Below are 20,431 nucleotides of genomic sequence, written 5' to 3'. Positions count from 1 at the left end.
ACCCACAATGTTACAACCCTTAAAATCGTGCTTGACATCCCTTCAGATGTATGCATAAAGCATGTTATTAACTTCATGCTACCTACCCATAGATCGTCCATAGATGGACTCTGTCATTTCTAATGTACAAGAACGAATGTTGATTTGATCCCATGGAATGGAACCTAATACCAATAACAAAAAATTGTTTGGTAAAGCACAAGCTCATGCCAAGGAGAGCAATTAAAATTCATGATATTTGTATGCTCAGGTAATAAACATTGTTTAGAGTCCATCATATAGTTAGCAGACAAAAACAATAGAACTATTCAACAACATTAACATCTTCCAGCTCTAATCGTTTTCCTCAAACATTTAATGGGGATTGCAAATACCCACATATGTCACTATTGCTTGTCATTTTACTAGTTTCACACCCCTATTTATGATAGTTGTAATACAACTCAAACAATGACTGCATGGAACTTGATAGAGTTACAACATCAAAAACTCGGAAGTTTTTATACCACTCCAAATTCAGCTGAGAAAAGAATGAGATTCCAAAAGAAATTATCCTATACAAGCCGTTTCCACTCATTTAGCTCCCAAAACAAATCTTGTAACCACAATCCCAAAGGACTGCAGTAGAATTCCATGGATAAAACGTTGCATATCATCAAAACTTACTAGAGAAAACCTTCACAGGAAAATTTCCTCTAGACAGAATCTCAGCTCACATGAAAATTTCTGGTAGAGGGAATCTCAGCATACACAACTATGCCTCTTTAGGAGAATCTTGTTTCTCCTATGATTGATGCTGCCCTCTGTAGTTAGACAGGCCTTTAGAACTCTTCTTGACATCCATTTGGACGAGAATACTCCTCAGAGACAGCACATGAATACTCTTTGCTCTTGATGGAAAATTAATGACGCATTCATTGCAATCACCAGCTCAATTCCATACATACAGACCCCTATTGAAGACTCTTTGTATTCATTAATTGTATATCTTTACAGCCTTTTCAAAGACATTCCGATTCTGCAAGCCATGGAATAGAGATTTAGAAGATCCAGTATAAGAGATAAGAAAGTTGATGAAATCAACACCTATATCATATTTTGTTCACAGCACCTGATTAATCTGGTGTGATCTCTTTGGTGCAGTATCTGTATGTTCCAAACCAAGATAATACTCCCATGGACCATATGTCTCCTTTTTCTTTACATGCACAGAAAAAAGTTAAGACTTACACCCTTCTTTACGCATAGAATGACATTATATTAGAAACATATCAGGCATCCCACTCAGATTTAGTAGTTTTATCTTGTATGTTAAAGAAATGATAGAATAAAATCATACCCAATTGTATTTTAATAGTTTTTAGCAGGCAAATGTGTACTAAGCTACTAAATTATTAAAGACTCGAAATTTTTTATAACCATTAAGGATTTGCTTTTTCCTAAATCTATTTTGTGTGAGGATAAAATACGAATTCTTAAACATTTTTCTTTTTCAAGAGGAACATGACTTTACCACAACCAAATCTACCCAGAATTGAAGCAATAAGCAGAAAATATCAAATGTAATACCTGAAATCTGCTTGCTACAATGTCAGAATCAACAAAATATTCTGGCCGACCCAAAGAAACAAAAGCAAATTTCCACTGCAACAAAAAATATTGATATGTTTAATCAATCAATATTCACACTTCCAATCCAAGATTAAGAGCTCGAAGGAATAAACACTGCAACAATATGCATTCTTTGAAATGAAAGTTCATTGCCAACACAATTTAAAATGAGCTTTTCTGCACCTTCATAAACTCTGCATCTGCTATTTCCAGCTTCCTTTGTATGCGAGATTTAACAGAATGCAATGTCTCATTCTCATGGACGACCAAGAAGAACGGCTCACCAAAATTTTGAACCTGAAGATCATGACTCTCAAATCAATTAAACAAAAATAAGACATCCCATCTTTCGATGCTTTGAAGTTATGATCATACCATTTGATTTTGAGAGGCATCTCTTGTAAAATGATAAATATGTACCAATCTATCTTGTGGTGCTATTTCCTTTTCTTCTTCAGGTATCTGCACACATAATAACCTAGATAAACTACTTAACCATGGAAGCAGGCCAGGTCTAATGACAAGTAAAGATAAAATTGCTACACTTTTTTGCAGAGTATCATGAAAAAAACATTTGGAAATTAATATGCACAATATACACCTACAGATTATCAAACTGCGTTTCAATTTTATGATTGAAATGTAAGTAGATTTAACATTGATGTGTTTCCAGGTTAGAACTTCTAAAATATGCGAATGTGATCTGACTGTTATGGTAAGACTGAGTAACTACACTTTCCAGAGTAACACTTGAAAAACATCTGAGATTTAATATGCAGAATATATTTACAGATAATCAAACTGCATTTCAATCTTATGATTGAATTGTAGGTAAATTGAACATTTATTTGTTTCCAGGTAAGATATTGTAAACATATGAGAATGTGAGACTTCAGTAATAGATAGCAAAAAATTATTCCATTCCTTCAGATTACTACATCCAGATTATGCCCAGCTAACTCAAATGAAAAAATATGAAACAGCAGCTCTCAAGGTTTAAGATATATGCCTCTTCAGCCCGTAATGTCCAATACTGGTCATTAATAGTTTCAATTTTTTCGTTTAACGGAAATATCTGCATGCCAATAAGCACTGTTCAGCAACCTTACAATTAAGATGAACAATTGCAATCTTTCTGGAGTATTTACTACAATAACCTTGTATATTTTGTTGTAAAAAACCTCCAATATTCTGAGCTCTGCTGATGGACTGGAGAGCTCAACCTTAAAATATGAAGAGTAAGAGCACACATAAGCACATCTAAGATATATATATATATATAGGAATGTAGTCATGAATCACCTTCTTAGCAAGCTCATGTATTACGTCTCCAACAGTACTTTGCTTTGGCAACCTAACACTGTGCACAGAGACCTTAAAAAACAAGAGAATCCAAGGGTGAATCATGATATTATGCTGCAGATAAGCGTGAAAAGAAAAAGCTATACGACAGACAATTAATTCTAACCTCCTCTGTCTTTGAGTTATGAAAAGCCAACTTCAGAGTTTTCAGACATTGTAATTCAGGCAAAGGTATATCAAGCACTTCAAAATATAGGATATCCGACATCTGTCAAGAGAGAACCCATCATTAGCACCTATACTAGCACCCATCCTGATTTCTTCTTGAAATCTGAATCCCTTTACTATTCAAAACCAAACCATATCGGGTGGATACTTAAGACTAGATAGTTCACCTGGTTGTAATGCATAAGCATATCAACAAGCCGTTCCACACCTCGGTACTTTATCGGTTGTGGCTTTGGCTGTTGTGCATAACAGTTATGGGATGTCAGTCGAATCTTTGAAGGATCATCTAAGCCAACCTGTTGAGCGACTTTTTCAGTTACATCATCATAAAGGTTCTGTTTTGACCTGTTGAAGTATAAATTTAGTACTCGAATAAAAATCCTCCCATCTACATGGATAATAAATATACATTTAAGCAAGAATCAACAACGTATATAGACTTACAGTTCAAGACAGAACTCATCATCTTTGGGTTTATCAAGTCGGCGGAAGTGTACTACCTTCACAAAAAGAGAGAAGATTTAATTAAAAACCTCACAATATTTTCATGTACTCATGTACAACATGATAGAAATAATGCTTCTTTTATATGCCGGTGCACCCAAATTGCAAGCTCTGGCACTTATGTTGTTGTTCAGACGCAAGTGTGCCTCTATATGTGAGAAATATTGAAGCACATGATCTCTTGTGCATTCAAAGAGAACAAATAGGTTTCCTCCTCATACACAAACACTTTCCATACATACAAACGTGGGGCTCATATCCCAAAATCATACAGAATCTATGACAGACTGGATATCAAATTAGTCGCAATGACTTCCCCAAAACTGGACGCAAATCAGGAAAAAAACTCGGTTCACATTTTTACTCTGGAGAGAAAGATGTCAATTTTCAATATTATAAGGAATTCACTTATTATAATGTTCATGACACTTTACTACACCTAGCATAGTACTCATAAGTCATAAATTTTAGAAGAAACGAACCCTATCGATCTATGCACACTGAAGTTATGACATAGTTATTACATACTGGATCGCAAACTGTTGCTTAAAAACAGCAGTTGGAAGTTAGTTACACATTGCAAACCCAGCTATTTTACAGAGATTCCTACAATATATACACAATTCATCCCTTCGGTTTTCTATTCAAACTTCACCATTTCCCAATAAAAACTGCATTTGTAATCAATTTGTAGCAGTGCAATGCATTACAAATTAAACCCAGCATATCATATAGCTACTATGCTCTGTAACACATGCAAAGTTAATAAAACTATTATTTCAATTACAAGATATGAGCTGAGAAGGATATCTGAGCATATTAGCTATAGAGTCATTGCAAATTTGATCATCTGGAAGCTGCACTTACTTGTCGATAATTTACATACTCCAGAAAGGAGGGTACATCAGGAAAACGGTACTGCAACAAATCCTCTTTGGGATGAGTTTTCTGGAAACAAATAATATCTCCATCTTCTAACTGTCATTTAATGAATCGTGGTTAGAACAAATATTCACTTCATGCACAGCTTGTATAGTTGCAGCTCTAGTACCTGACTAGACTTAAATGCCACCTTCTTATCCACAGGTTCACACATAACAGGCTCAAACTTAATTTCCTGTACACAAGGCATCAAAGAAATAAGTAACCGACTTTAAAAGCATAACTCTAAACAAATCGCTCACCTACCTCGAACAGATCAATATCTTGAGTAAGTTCAAATCCAGCCATAGCATTCAACTTCTCCAATATATCAAGTGGCTTACCACTTGCTTTGACAAAAGTCCTTCCAACATAGCTACACAAATAATAAAAAGTAAGTTTTGTTATAGAGCTGTGTCAATAAAAAATAATTTGAAAGTACAGGGAAACCAGCTCGTCTTGTTTGGGAAAAATACACGAAATCAGAAAACCGACATTGCAGAGGAGTACAGAACAAAAAACTTTTTCATGCAGACTTATATACTTATGTGGCCTCAACCCAAGGCATGAAAATGAACTGCATTCACAGATCATAAACCACTACAAAATCCATCTTTCATGCATATATACATACCTATAAACATATTACCTTTTTTCTTAAAGATGAGTTCCCAGAAAACTTTAAGAAGAGAGTGATGAGATGATTAACTACTTCAATGATAGAATATGCAGCTTATTGTTACATCCCTAGCAGCTAAAATAAAGTGTTATTCATAATACATCCACGTCAACAAATTCCTGCATATTTCAATATTCATATATGGGCATCCACACCACATTATACTACAAAAAGATCAACATCCGAGGTTTCTATCACTTTGTTCAAAAGAGTAGAAAATAGATTTATTCATGAAGAACTTAGCTGACCAATTTTGACCAATGGGACAAAATAAACATATCACCTTGAACAAGACTCCTTCCTAAGATTGGAGGTTACTACTCTGGTTAGTTCCACATGAAACTTAAATCAACATGCCATCTAACTAACAAGTCATCATGCTCTAGTGAATTACTTCACATGTTGAGCATGTGAGAAGTGATTTTCATCCTCCACTAGGTTTTCATCATTATATCTTGCATATTTTCATGCTTGGGTAAAGAACGACAGAGATCGGAATGTCTTTAGAGTATATAGCAGTCATAGCATGATTACATCAGCAAGTTAGGTGCCAATTGGAAATGGATAGTGGTTTCTTGAAATACATTTTGGGCAACAAGGGGGTAGAAGAAATAGTAAACAAGGATGCAAATGAAGGATTAGATGCCCGAAAACTCATGCAAGATCTTACTGTATATTCCTATATGTCGATGATGTGCTATTCTAATATACAACACTCACTTGATGTATTGGAAACATTTTGCCAAATCAACGAGCTAACTATTAACGTGAACAAAACAAAAATGATGGCAATAAAGGCAATACAACCAAGACACTACCCATTTTTACATACAAAGGAAAACTAACGGAAGTGAAGCAAAGCTTCAAATCTTCTGGTATTAATATCCATCAACAAATAGGTAGAATGTATGCTATGAATCTAGGCTTCAGGCAGGGTGGAATGATTGTTACATTTGAGAATCAATGCAACCAAGATGATACTTGAGGATGGGAAGGGCAATTGACCTTATTCAATGCTATGGTGATCCAAGTGTTGCTTTATGGAGTGGATGTGAGGGGTGGCAATATCTCACTTGGTGCATGGTACAAAAAACTAATTAGAGCAAAACCCTTCCATCTATTAGGGTGCATAATGTACCTCTTTTCCTTTTGTACTCTAATGCATTGGTCAATGTGTGAGTTTTTGGTTCCAATGTGCAAGTATAAGGTCTTGTGATCTGAATCCAGTGACAATCGGCAAATTCTAAATGGATTCACCATGGATTCACCAAAACATACTCAACTACATTTCCTCCTGCCAAGGCTGGGAGACATGTCAGACATGTCAAAACATTTGTCATGAGAAACAAATGGGTACCATTGAGAACCTTCAGGTTTGTGCGATTAAGCATCTGTTTGAGAACCCTACCATAATCTTACACAATACGATGTCTGAGTTGTAGAATCTGACACCATTACATTGTCATGAGCTTTCTCATTTTGATAAGTTCCATCCAAGCATTTAAGCACTTTTTTATTTTCTCATATCTAAGAATGTCAGCACACACATCAAAAAAGAGGTCATCATGATCTAACTCATACAAATTATAGTACTCGTATGCTGTTTCCCACACACTCACATCAATACATGCCAATCTTGCTCACCCAATATTTCTTCTAGTGCAAGGCCACAAAGGTTTTATGATGTAGCCAGCAATTTTAAGTATACACTTGTTACCAACTTTCAACCAGAAATATAATATCTATACCTTGAGCTACATCAAAGTGCATTCTTTGATTCCTCTTCTTACATCCCTCTAATAACAACATTTTGCTTCCATTTCTCTCTTTTTTATAGCTCTTTGGCATCGAATGCATCCTTAGGAAGAGGATTCGCATGCATGAACTTCATTGACATTTTCTTTTGGCGTCTTCTTAATGACGAAATTTCTCCATTGCATTGTCTTTTCCTAAAGGCTAAATTTATCTCAACCTTTGCTTTGATCAGTGATTCGTTTATTCTTGTAAGGTTTCAACTTCAAAGTAAAATTCCTCGTTTGAATTGGACAGTTAAAATTTTTAAAATTTAAAAAAGATTGCCACAGTGAGTCTAACCTCAACCTGCCACATTGTTAAAAAATAAAAAGTTTATAACTTTACGAAATCCAGTAGCTTCTGAAAATTTCTCTGCAGCACAAAAATATAAGGTTTTTAAGAATTCTCACAAGGCTGTAGTAGATGTCAGTAAGTCCTACAAGGACAGAACTATCACCGATGACACTATGGGTGCTATTTGCTCATCTACATGAATACAGAACCAAGCTCATGGAAGATTTAAGTAGTGAAACCAGGCAAAAAGGTTAGTTTTTCGCTTCGAATTTCAGTTTTTCATTCTATTCAACCCTGCACCTACACGGTTCGGGAGAGCACTAGCAATTATTATCCCATATGGTGCCTCCTGTTCATATTAATAAATCATTACCTAGTTTCTGAATCACTAATTATAAATTTTGAATTTAATATCTACAACATATAAGATCTATATAGTATTTACTTATATATCTGTTCTTCAACAGGAGATTAAGGTGGCCTCATTGAGAACTGATATATTTCAGCCTGAAACGTTTCACAAAGATGATGCTGGCAACGTATCACCACAAGATAAATGAGTTAAAGCATACAAAACTATCCAAGTGCCTACTGTGTGCCTCAGTCTCAGAGGACCGTATCAATTTTATGAAAAAAGCTTGAGACAAAAGATGAGATAACACACATAAGTATTCATGTATTCATATGAAATTTTATTTACCGTAGTTCTTCTTTCTCTGGATTATACAGCTTGAAAAAAAGTAGAATGTCATCTTTCGTCTTGCCATACAGAGAGTATAGTGGCTCTGGATCCTGCCACAGATGAAATGATGATGAATAATAGTAATAAAACAATCAGAAAGAGTAGCATCCAATGAAAGAAGAGAAGTAAAATGCCAAGCCCATACTTGATCAGGAAGAACTTCCAAAAAGAGTCTTAGCTCAGCATTGTGAGCTTTGTTTGCTACTTCTTTAAGAAGGCTCACCTACTCAATAGAATAAACTAGATAACATTTAGAAATTTTATATCAAAAATCATGAAATAATCAATAGGCCAAAAGTATACCATTTGATGTTCTTCCTGTTCTGTCAACGGCCTATTCGGACGGTATGTTTGGTTCTGACGTTTGGCCCAAATCCAGAAACGTTGAAATTGAACAGGTACTCCTAGTTCCTTGGCCACCATCTCCTGCAATCATTTCATCGTTAGGGTTAAATAAAATGAACCATCAACGGAAAAAAAACCTCTGCTACCTTGAACTGAATAAATGGTGTCTGCTTCTGTATCCGAAAGCTTTGCACTTTGTCATGATCGACAAGGTCAAAAAATATATCTTTACCAATTTGATTCTTAAGATCATCATCCCGAGCAATCTGACCAATAGAATAACAAATATATATCACAAAAACTATGAAAATCTACAATTTATAGAATAGATCAGACAAGTCAAAACATCGCTGGTACATTTTTGCAGAGACAAAGAGACATCAAACAAAAGCTTCAACAATGCATATAGTACAAGGAAGCCTTCATATGAATTATGTTGCAAAGTAGTGTTTACAAGGACAAATCCCAATGCATAGCATAAAAAACGGGGCCTATTGAATACCCCTACTTATTATTGCATTGATCATGTAGACATAAAGAAACGAAAACACAACTTGCACATAGCCCGCAAAAGTTGAGCCACTAACCTTAATGATTGTGTAAAGATGAGCTTCTGCCTTTTCCTTTTTTTTGTGCTCTTTTTCTTCCTTTTCCTTTTTAAGCCTCACCTTATTTTATCCAAAACCAGTATATACAACAAAGTAAGCCTTGGAACAAAAACACAATCAAGCAGAAAGAAAGAAAGAAGAAGAAAGAAAGATATATTAACATCTTTTAAGAGCCCAAAATGGCCTATAAGACCAAATAAGAGATTACATCTTAAGTGTAGAAGCAACGAGACTACCTGCAGGTGTTGTGCAATGTCCTTCTCGTCCACATTACAAATGATCTTATCCTTGTCACTCTCTCTAATGTACACAAGCATGTACGCATTTGAATACTTCATGAATTTAAATGGTGGATTATTGAAACCTGGATTTGTTTGTGGTAACTAAAAGAAATACATCAACCATCAACCCCCAAAGGCAAAGCAAAAGAGAGCAAAAGTCGAAAACGTTCAGCATTAAATTCCACTACCTCCTCTTCGCCACCATATTGATCTTCCAAAGCGGTCTTTATCTTCTCTTTGGTTACTCTTTCATCATCGAATTTGAACCTGCATGTTAGGCACTAGTATCATTTTCAAACTATTATCATGTCATTGATACAGCATGCTCATTGACGTGAGGCTAATTCAATCATACAAGTTTAAATTGCTATTGTTTCCTTCCACCATCCACATTATTTCTTTTCCTGATGAGAAACCAAGGCCTTTTCCTCATATTCTCGTAAATGTCAACATTTAGAACAATTGTAAATAGGAAAGTATGATTTTTGCAAGAATTTCCTGTTTCAATTACAGCATATCTTTATTGGAATTAATTTAGCATTAAGATCTGGCTATGATAACATCTTATAAAAGCAGAGAACCTCTATATAACGAAGTGCATCAGATAGATCCTGCTGGGCAGTTGGCCATATAAGTCTTTTAGAAACAATGGACTTCGTGGCATCAGAGGAATAAGTGACTCACTAAGATTTCTCAATGAAGATTCCTTGAAAGCTTATAAAATTATTGCATTGACCGTGGAATTCAATACAAGAAGCAAATATATGACTCGTGCTATTTTAGAGAGAACAGCCTTCCACTTGATGATGTGTTCCCAATGATCCACCAAAAATTGACAACCATACAGTCTCACAATGAAAGTTACAAAATTAAGAGTCAACAAGTAAATTAACTATCTCAACTCAAGGTGTCTCACGCCTAGGGCATGTTTATATGTTCCACGAGAGTGTTATCACAAGACTACAATACGGCTTGCGAGCTTACTTTATAATGAAAGAGTGCAATTTTTTGAAGTAGGGGAGTATGTTATGCACACATAACATAGGCGAGAGTAGGTCACTAATATTTACATAAGTGAAGGGTGTGTTCACTAATGATAGAAAGGGACTAATGTGATTGGATAGAAGGAATAATAGGTCCATGCACTATCATGATCTTAACAACCAATGAATGGAAAGTCTTTTAGAAAAGCACATCTACTGAAGGGTCCTATGAAGAGGTTAAATATGACGCCGAGCTACCCTCATAGAACACATTACGTTGGAAGGCTGCCATCTAAAGACACAAGCGGTGCAGGCTGGGCTTTCGTCACGACAATCGTGTTACCTCTTCCAAGGTACTAGTCATCCTCATATTCGTCAGTATGGGATGTCGGTGGTAGGCTGGGTATGTCTTGATCATAGCTTGGGGTGGTCAGGTGGAACGGGTTCTTTGATCCAATCTATTCACCTTTCTTTTACTTTAACTTGGTCAATTGATTAGTCATAGACTCTTAACAAAGAGGTTTTCTCCTCTCATCAGAATTGTTGGCTGATGGGTTTGGAACAACATACACCCTGATGGTGGCAAACAGCGCAAGGACAGTTGTCAAACTTCCTCAAGCCAATAGCAAAGTCTACTCTAATCTCACGAACTCTCACACTCAACTCACCAAGACAATTCCTAATCAAGAAGTTAACCTAAGCCTAATGAAGGCCTAAGTGTTAAACACATACACATGGAAGTGAAAAATTATTAGTGATAGCACTAACCACACCGCAATTGATTAAGAATGTCACATAACACATACAAAAAAGTGGTTAGGGTTTGCTGAATTAGCACTTAGCCTTAATCACTCATCTCACCAATAATGTATGAGGGCAAGGGAGAAAGAGAAAGCTCAAGCTTAGACTATGAAGGGACTCAAGACTCGAGATTGAAGAAGTTATAATGTTACAAAAAGTAATTTTTATAGCTTTTGTACATAAGATTTCTCCCCTTTCACATTGGTGTGACCATTTGGCCTAAAGCTTTAGAAGCAAATTTGTTATATCCCCCCTTTTTCCTAGTCTGGCCCTTAAGTGTAGTACCCACGCCAATGCTGATATTTTCATGGGCCGTGCTACATACAACAGCTACTTGATTCTAATACAAGCAAATACAAGAGTTGGACAAAATTGTACTCATAAACTGAAAGAATATATGATCAAATCCCAGTCTGATTAGCAAAGCTACTTCACAAAAAAACCATCCATGAGATGAAGTGCTTTTAAGGAATCATTGGACAACATTAAGAATAATAGAACCAAGTCAAAGCAAGTGCAGATTTAAGGACACAAACCTACAGAAACACAATGATCATTAAGTACCAAGTATTTGCTATATCTCTACATTTTTCGCATGTAGATGATGACTAATCAATGACAGACTTCTAAATTAACATACAAAAACTTGTCAATGAATACAATAGAATAACAGCATAGGGATGTCCAAGACAAGTCAAAGATTTTTTCTTCAGAATCTTGTTTCTCTCATGTAAAGCACGGTCCTGGAAGACAAGTAAAACTTATTCAACATGAAGCAAGCACACTATGCATTTTCTTCAGCATCTCTTTATATATATTATAAGTGAGTGAATTTACGTGCACACCATGTGCTTGAAGTTCTTAGCTTCAAACCATGTGTTACACATCAGGATAAAATGAGTATTGAGTTTTTTAAACATCTTGAAAAGTATGATCAATAGAATTATACCACTGATCTGATAGTGTTGGCCTAATAAACGCATAGTAATGGCCACCATGTACTCCACCACTATGAACCAGCACACTGGAAAAGGCATGTATTATTGACTTATTTAGCAAGTTTTAGACAAAGATTTAAAATGTGGATAATGTATATGAGTACTTAAGTTTTTATTTACACACAACAAAACATCTCTCATACAATCAATCATATGTGTTGATACTGACACGCTCACATTTCATGAAAACAAAGCAGGGCTCACCTATGAAGGGCATATAAATTTCGCACACTTTTATCTGCATCAGGTGAAAGGTATCGACCATTCTCTCTATCCAGATCAAGTTGAAGAGGAAATTCATATCTGTCATTGATCTGATGACAGGGAAAAAAAAGTTATCTTGTTTTGCTGATTTCCTAAAACTGTCAAAAAGATCTGAGAATTGTTCTAACTTCTGCAATTCCAACCTTGACCATAGTATCTCGTGTGAAGTCATATTCAAATCGCTTCAGCTGAAGTTGGAGAACTGGTGGAAAATCAATGAAGAGAACACCCTTGCGAGCATCCTGTCTTCACCAGAAAATGGGTCTTTAAAATGGATTTAAGAGTAATATACATCAGGTCTAAATATTGACATAACCCCAGGGAAGTTCAGGTAATAAGAGTATCCAAATTAAAATGCTCATCATCCCCCTTTGGGATAAATGTTAAAAATAAAAGGCTTCACAACCTGTAAGCCATGCTGCTCAGCATGGTACTTGTTATCACCCTCCATTTTCTCCACGTCCACATATTTGTCAAACGACTCATAAACATTTTTGCAGCCTTTTACATCAAGCTGTAAATCTGACCAATTTTGCAACCACAAATTTCCAGTTCATTCTTTAATTTTTTGAGTAATCCCAGGCCAACATAAGATGTCATGGAGGAGGACAAATTACCATAAAATGACTCCTTTCGAGTGGACTTGTAATCAACATTGATACATTCAATGTAGTTCATATGATGACCTTCAAACAGCTGCTGGATGGTACCTTCCACAACTGTACCCTACACATGAGAAGTATCATCAGACAAATTTTTGTGAGTATTACTATATGCCAACTGTGTAGCCAACAACCTACTTTCATTTTATCTTCAAGCTTCTCGCATAGAACACGATTCAGTTCTTGAACATCATGCTGCATGAATGAATCATAGGTGTCCCAACCAAAGGATTTGGTCAAATCTTTGGTTGATGCACTAGTGTCAGAGTACTGAATCTTGTAAAACAGGCTTTGAAGAGCTAGAGGAATACTATTAGAGGGAGAGTCGCTTTCAGTAGTAGGCATATGATACACTGCCTGCAAATATGTAGATGCAAAAAATGAAATTTTTCTTTTGGGAAAGCACAACTTGAAGTGTATACATACTACACGCGAAATATCTCAATCTTTGTGCAAGTGAAAATAATAAAAGACCTTGCGGAAATAAGGGATGTGATACTGTGTCTGCAGAAGTGAATTCATATAGCATGTGGCACCTTGGTTCTTCAGCCCTACGAACCCCGTCTCTTTCTTAGAATCATATGCCCAATTATCAACCACCTTTTGAACACTCACCTCCGCAGAGAGAATCAATGTATCATTTACTAAGTATCCTTTACTGCAATCATATATGTCTTGAATTGGCATGAACGATGTAAATCCCCAATCATTCTCTCGGCTATTGAATTGATGCTGGGTTTCTGAATATAAGTTGCCACAGCTTGAGAATCACATGAAGCAAAGAAAAGAAATTTCATATGAAACCATCTAATTATCATTAGTTCACCTTTTCTCACTGTCAACTTCAAATCACACTGATTTACAATAGACAAACCAAAGTGGGCCAATCTTGTCCAACCATTTGGAAGACATTGTGCATCTGCTACATCAAGGTAAAGAGATAAATAGTCTACATTATTCCCCTTCGGAAATAAGAGCACCCGCCTGCAAAGACAATGAAACTGATTTATACATTAACACAGACAAACAAGACAAATCAAATTGAACAACTCGAACAATATTAGGGTACAGAATCAACCAAGGGCCAAAATATTAACTAGAACTTTTTATTACACAACAGAACTTGTATACATGTGAATACATGTTTTGCAAATGTAGCAAACACATCTTTTCCTTGGAGAAAATGATTGCTATTAAAAAAAAACACTTATTTTAGGGAAAAACAGTGGTTCTATGGTCAACATATAGAAAAGTTCGAGAAAAACAATATCAGTATGCTGCAGTATGCCGCATGAACATTTCTATTTGCTACCATTGGATTTTCTGGGCATCAATTCAAGCTTCACTACCATGTTAAGCTGTCATGTGTTATCATTGGCTGCTAGCAACCAGACTTCCACGCTTCCAGAATCCAGAGTTTGAATCCTTTTTATCCAAAATTTTGAACTTTGAATTTAAATGTGTTATTATGTCATTTGGATGACTTTCGCAGTTACTTCAGATGTTATTTATACTACATATCAGCAGCCTTTGGAAAGATTCAGGTCACATTATACTTATGTTTCAGTCCAGAACCATGAAACATACTTCTGCTTGGATTATATTGATAAGACTATTCTTCTTTACTCTATGGTTCATACAGCAGAACAGAAAACCATCATGCCCTGCATTCAGAATATAACCATTGTATAGATGTGACAGAGATATTCGATTCAACTCAAGATTTGTGGATTCTGAGGTTAAAACACCATCCTATTGTAAGGCACTGAAGAATGTTACCATTTGAAGCCACCAACAGAAAACGTGTCTGAATAATGCTTCCTCACATTAAGCTTGGAGAAATGTTCTATTTTCCACGTGAATTTTCCAATAAGCGGATCTTCCACTGGTCGATTTTCCACGGTTGGGACACCATCACCCTGTCCTACTGAAAAAAACAAGAAATTCAGCAGTTAGAAACACCTACCAAAACTTAATTCAAGCATTACATGGCAAAAACCATATCCTCCACCATATTACAAAACCAATGTTCACAGCAGATTACAAGGATGCGTTTAAGCATCGTAGGGTTTGGGGTAACCTTTATGCTGTGAACACACTATAGCTGGCTTTGTTGACATGGGTTCCTTCTATAAAGGTATTCAGAAAGGACGTGAATATAGACAAATTAAGTATAAACACTCCTAGAAACAGAAAGGCATGCAATAATAATGATACCTTCCATTGGTTCAGCGGCATCATTGGCTTCAGTGGGTGGAACATGCATTGCATCCCCATCCTGTGGAAGAAAAATGATTCGTCACTATGGTAATATGAGAGATCTACCAAAAAAAAGGTAGACCCATTTTCACATTGTTTATAAAGCATATTTGAAAACAATATTCTTTTTTATAAATACATGTATATCTGTGTATAAATACAGATATACATACGCTCATACATATGAAGATATATACATATAAAATCATACATATGCATATGTATCTGTGAATGTCTATGCAAACTTACATCCATAGAAGGTGTAATCATCGTTTCTGTCTTCGGAGGGGAATGGTACGAATCAGGATGATTCAGATTGGTTGCCAGAATGAAGAAATCAAATTATCAGAAACAACGCAAGGATTAGAGAGATAGGTCACCGATTCTGAAATAGGACCGATTTCCTTAAGAGAGTTCCAGATTCCTTGAGTTGTTATACTTTAACATTCAATGTTTCTCTCCTCCTTCTGCGGCTATTGGCATGCCTTAAAAAGGAAGCTTTTAAGGTTTTGCACGAGGTAAAAGGCGCTCCCTCATTGATGAATGAGGCTTGATTCTGGTTCCTAGATCGGATACAGTTCCCGCATCCTTTCTGAAGAGTGGAGATGAAGAGGAGGAAGGAGGAGAAGCAAGCCAGCAGCCTGTCTGCACAGAGAGAGAGAGAGAGAGAGAGAGAAGCTTAAGCTTTTGCTATCTGTTGCCCAAACAAAGGCTTGGAAAGGCCTAAGGCCAAAAACATAAATAAGGAAAACTATTGGCCTAAGAAACTATTTGTGTATCTACGAATCCGCACCGGCACGGCTCGAGCCTTTTACCTGAACCGTTAAACCGTATATTTAAATTGTTTAGCGGCTCGATTCGGTTAAGTTTAGGGCTTGAGCTTCCTTACCTAGTTTGAGCTCGGTTTTGGGATGGCTCGTGCCGAACTCGAACCGTTTTTGGGCTAAACTAGTTCCCATACCGGTTAAGGATTAATCAATTTGGATAAACTAGTTCCTAAACCGATTTTTGCTTAACCAATTAAGGCTTAACCGATTTAGGAGCCGATTAAGGCTTAATCAGTTTAGGAGCCGATTAAGGCTTAACCAATTTAGGAGCCAGTTAAGGCTTTACCAGTTTGGTTTGGACTATGCCAAACCGTTTAAGTCAAAACCAAATTGTTGTTGATTCCTAGTGTCGTCCCCAATCATGAAGTTTCTGCCCATCTTCCATTTTGGTTTTTTTTTAAACCTTTTGTATAGTTTGCTTTGATTGTCTTATATTGTGCCCGCTCCTCTATCTTCATCGAACCCACGACAATGTGCTCCTTTCTTTTATATTTCCTCACTCGATGAACTTTTGAGATGTTGTTCATCGGATGCCATCGAAGTGAAAACATGAAAAGCATTCATTGGTGTTGTGTTCCTATTTCTAATTCTTCGTTATTTGTTTAATGTGTGTTTGCATGTCATTGATGTGAAAGAGCCCAATGATCATGTCACCTTTCTTGAACATTTTGTGTTTGTCGCCCTAATAAAGCAACCTAACATTGTCAACACCCTCTTGCACTTGAAGTGGGGGTTAATAAATAAGAATTGATATAAGTATGGTGTATGTTGACAATGGGAAGTGTCCACGATGTTAAACTTGAATAACTTAACATCTCTCCACTAGCACATTAGTGCTTTATAACCCCACCTATGGTCAATCTCCCTCTTGTATGCATTTTTATCTTCATTGATGTGATGAAAAACACGAAAAGGTTTAGCACCTTTGCTTTTCATCACATCGATGTTATAAAAGTGATAGATTGCTTCCCTTTAATTATTTTGCTATAAAAGTGATAGTATTTTGGTGTTTAGAAACAACTATAGTAAGTGCATTGTTTAGCATTTACATGGATTATCTCCAAATAAAACTTACAAAGATTGTTTGTGGTATACTCAATATATAAACTCATTGCCTTTGGATAGCACAAGCTTTTCAATTATTATTTCTAGTATATGCAAGATGAAATCCATTACTTTATTTTTAAACCCATAACCTTTGCAAAACATGAGCTTTTGTTAAGCACATTTTGTACATGGCACAACCCGCATGGATATTGGCATTGGTACCAAAAACACAAGCGTGATACTAAAAAAAAGGGAACATAATATAGTAGTTCTACAACCTTGAGCCTAATGGTTGCCACAATGTGAGAGTGGACCATCTCTTCAGAAAGAACTATAAAGGTCACTTTCGTGTCTTTATAGTTTTTCTTATTGATCTCCTATCATTGTAAGGCATTGAGACTTTAATCTTTAGCTCTCTCCTTCTCTTTATTCCCTGTACCGATAAGAGATTAATGTTGAGTGTTATTTGGACCAAAACCTAATATTTTCCTTTCTTGTACGCGTTGATGATTGTCATCAATTGAAGAGTGCTCAATTTATGTGTTTTCTATTCTTTGGTTATTTACATTCTCCATTGCTTAAGCTTGAAAATGGCACAAGTGAACTTCTTGGTGAGGATAACCTTTGAAGGAGGTGAGTGAGAGTTTGCATACTCTAAGAGTGATTGACAATCAGTTATTCCCGACTCGCCATACATAGGTAGGGTATATGATGATCCCATTCTCTAACTAACAATATCAACATGGATGCATAACTTTGTTGACACAAAATGTACACGCAGTGTAAACACCTCAAGCCAATACAAATATTGAAACATACACCTATAGTTTGTGGGTTTGCTAATGTTAACTCTTAGGGCCGGACAATGGCCTAACACAGGGTGTCTACGGAAGACACTTCACCAAAGGGGTGTTACGGCAATAGGATTAGACTCAACGATTAATCCGACTTAATTAGGCTACTTAACAAGATCGTCCTTCATAATCACACGCGTAAGATATAACAATGAATGTAGAACGGCAATTAACACAAAGAGATAACAACACTAAGCTTTATTAATTAACCGATGTTCATTACATTGTATCCGGGCCTTTAAATAGGTTTCTGGTCTGTATTACAAAACGGTGCCATCCGCACCAGTTCGGGATCGGTCCGGATCCGGAACGACATACCGATTCCGGTCCGTCCGTCCACACTCATAGCTTACTTACAACCATTCCTACTAATTAAATAACTCCGTCCACACTCATAGCTTACTTACAACCATTCCTACAAAATGTACACGCAGTGTAAACACCTCAAGCCAATACAAATATTGAAACATACACCTATAGTTTGTGGGTTTGCTAATGTTAACTCTTAGGGCCGGACAATGGCCTAACACAGGGTGTCTACGGAAGACACTTCACCAAAGGGGTGTTACGACAATAGGATTAGACTCAACGATTAATCCGACTTAATTAGGCTACTTAACAAGATCGTCCTTCATAATCACACGCGTAAGATATAACAATGAATGCAGAACGGCAATTAACACAGAGAGATAACAACACTAAGCTTTATTAATTAACCGATGTTCATTACATTGTATCCAGGCCTTTAAATAGGTTTCCGGTCTGTATTACAAAACGGTGCCATCCACACCAGTTCGGGATCGGTCCGGATCCGGAACGGCATACCGATTCTGGCCCGTCCGTCCACACTCATAGCTTACTTACAACCATTCCTACTAATTAAATAACTCTCCGTTTCACACTCTAGACTCCTTTGTCGGCCGGCCGGTAACACATGGCACGCCCGTGGGACAGTACCTTGTACGTCGAATCCACATCTGACCCTTGCTATTCTTCGTCCAAAATATCCAGAATGCTTTGTTCGAGAGTCTCCAATGGTTCATCTGGAATTGGTTGTTGTTGTTGTTGTGGTTGTTGTTGTTGATGTTGCTGCTTTGTTGATGGCTACTGCGACGGGTCCGTTGGTGGCTGTTGCGGCTGCTCCTCCGTTTGTTGCTCTGACACCGGCGTCTCCGTCGTTGCTCCCTCCGTCGTAGTGGTCTCCGGTTGACTGGTTCCGAGCTAGCCCTCGGCCGACGACGGTTCCTCATCACTAAGGTTAACCGTTGCCGCTTCCAGTGCTTTTTCTTCCCGAACCCGGGACCACTCGTAGCTTTCAAACTGGATTTGAGCGTCCAGCCTATCATCGTCTAGTTGAGCTACGAGTTGCCGGACCTGCGCCAGCTGTTCATCCGCCAGGACTTGGAAGTCATCGGCCAGCTCGTCCCATATGGCGGTGAAGTCCTCAAAAGTCAACGTGTAACAATCATCTCCTTCCTTCCGCCGGTTTGCCACGTCTGCCCGTAGCAATTGGAGTTCCGCCGCATTTTGTGCCCACTTTGTCCACCATCTTACGGAGCTTTCGTCAATCAAGCGTTTTGTCTGATTCAGCCATGCGCGGAGGATGCACTGAATCCGGCCCGTTCCCAATTGCGATTTGGTCTCCGCCGCTTGTCGTTCCTCCTTCAATTGCTTGATGATTTTGACGTTGTCTTCCACCTGCTCCTTGTAATGCGTCAATTGCCTTTGATATGTGTTTTGTAATTTCCGCAATACCGTTGATGCTCTCTCCTTTTCTTCCTGCTGCTACCTCTGGAGCTCCATCCGGACCTTCTCCGCCTCGTCCAACCGTCTTGTATTTTCCGCACGTTCGTCGGCGATCGCCATCGCGGCCCGATCAACTTCCTGCTGGAGCTCGGCCATCCATTCCTTATGCTCTGTTTTCAGCCGTTTGTAGTCCCGATGTAGGTGCTCAAAATCATCTATCTTTTGCTTGAGCCGTGCGTTGATCTGTCGACGGGCCTGGTCTTCGCGGTCCTTCTGCTGGCGGAGTTCTTCCTTTAGCCGTTCAATTTCCGTTTCTACCGTTTTCCGCAGCTTGTCCTTTTCCTGCAACACATTGTCTTTTTCCTCCCTTAGCCGGTCGTACGCTTGATGGCCTTTCCGAAGGCTCTCCTCTGCCCGGCGGAGGTTCTCAGCAGTCTTCTTTAATTCTGATTCAACCGCTGTCTTCAATTCCCGTTCCCGGCTCCTTAGCGCTTCTTGTGCGGCATGTTCATCTCTCAATTCCGCAAGCTCCTGGGCTTGCGCTGCATTTCTCTCTGGAATGGTTTCCGTTGTCGGGGTCTTATTGGTATGTACAGGTTTATCTATTTCTTTATTCTGTACACTTACCGGAGTCACCGGTGATTGGATCTGTGTTGCCGTTAAAGCCATTTTGGCCATCTC

The 20,431-nt window shown here is 37.5% G+C and overlaps 1 protein-coding gene and 1 long non-coding RNA gene across 2 annotated transcripts; both read right to left on the bottom strand.

Annotated features, from left to right (window-relative positions):
- Positions 1-515: 515 nt before the first annotated feature.
- LOC147853843 (ubiquitin C-terminal hydrolase 12-like) lies at positions 516-15,729 on the bottom strand. Its single transcript, XM_087332476.1, has 32 exons — positions 15,526-15,729; positions 15,235-15,295; positions 14,797-14,944; positions 13,844-14,001; positions 13,492-13,757; positions 13,156-13,374; positions 12,973-13,081; positions 12,762-12,877; positions 12,499-12,597; positions 12,296-12,405; positions 12,043-12,117; positions 9,498-9,576; positions 9,265-9,411; positions 9,008-9,088; positions 8,567-8,686; positions 8,379-8,501; positions 8,221-8,298; positions 8,034-8,125; positions 4,834-4,942; positions 4,697-4,762; positions 4,513-4,623; positions 3,586-3,641; positions 3,309-3,486; positions 3,080-3,181; positions 2,914-2,985; positions 2,769-2,834; positions 2,621-2,686; positions 1,987-2,073; positions 1,795-1,908; positions 1,570-1,644; positions 1,112-1,198; positions 516-1,018 (listed from the first exon to the last, which is right to left on the bottom strand). Exons 1-32 carry the CDS (start codon positions 15,544-15,546, stop codon positions 977-979), a joined length of 3,333 nt encoding a protein of 1,110 aa, XP_087188602.1. The 5' UTR covers positions 15,547-15,729; the 3' UTR covers positions 516-976.
- On the bottom strand, positions 5,243-6,737 carry LOC147853844 (uncharacterized). Its single transcript, XR_015531198.1, has 2 exons — positions 6,613-6,737; positions 5,243-5,409 (listed from the first exon to the last, which is right to left on the bottom strand). It is a non-coding gene; the product is annotated as an uncharacterized LOC147853844 (long non-coding RNA).
- Positions 15,730-20,431: the final 4,702 nt, after the last annotated feature.

The sequence above is a fragment of the Azolla caroliniana genome, unplaced genomic scaffold, assembly GCF_043228905.1.
Source record: "Azolla caroliniana isolate FFs.n. ecotype wild unplaced genomic scaffold, voAzoCaro1.0.p SCAF_16, whole genome shotgun sequence".
Lineage (NCBI taxonomy): Eukaryota > Viridiplantae > Streptophyta > Polypodiopsida > Salviniales > Salviniaceae > Azolla > Azolla caroliniana.
Note: the sequence above shows the minus strand (reverse complement) of the source record. Positions and strands in the feature narration are given on the sequence as shown.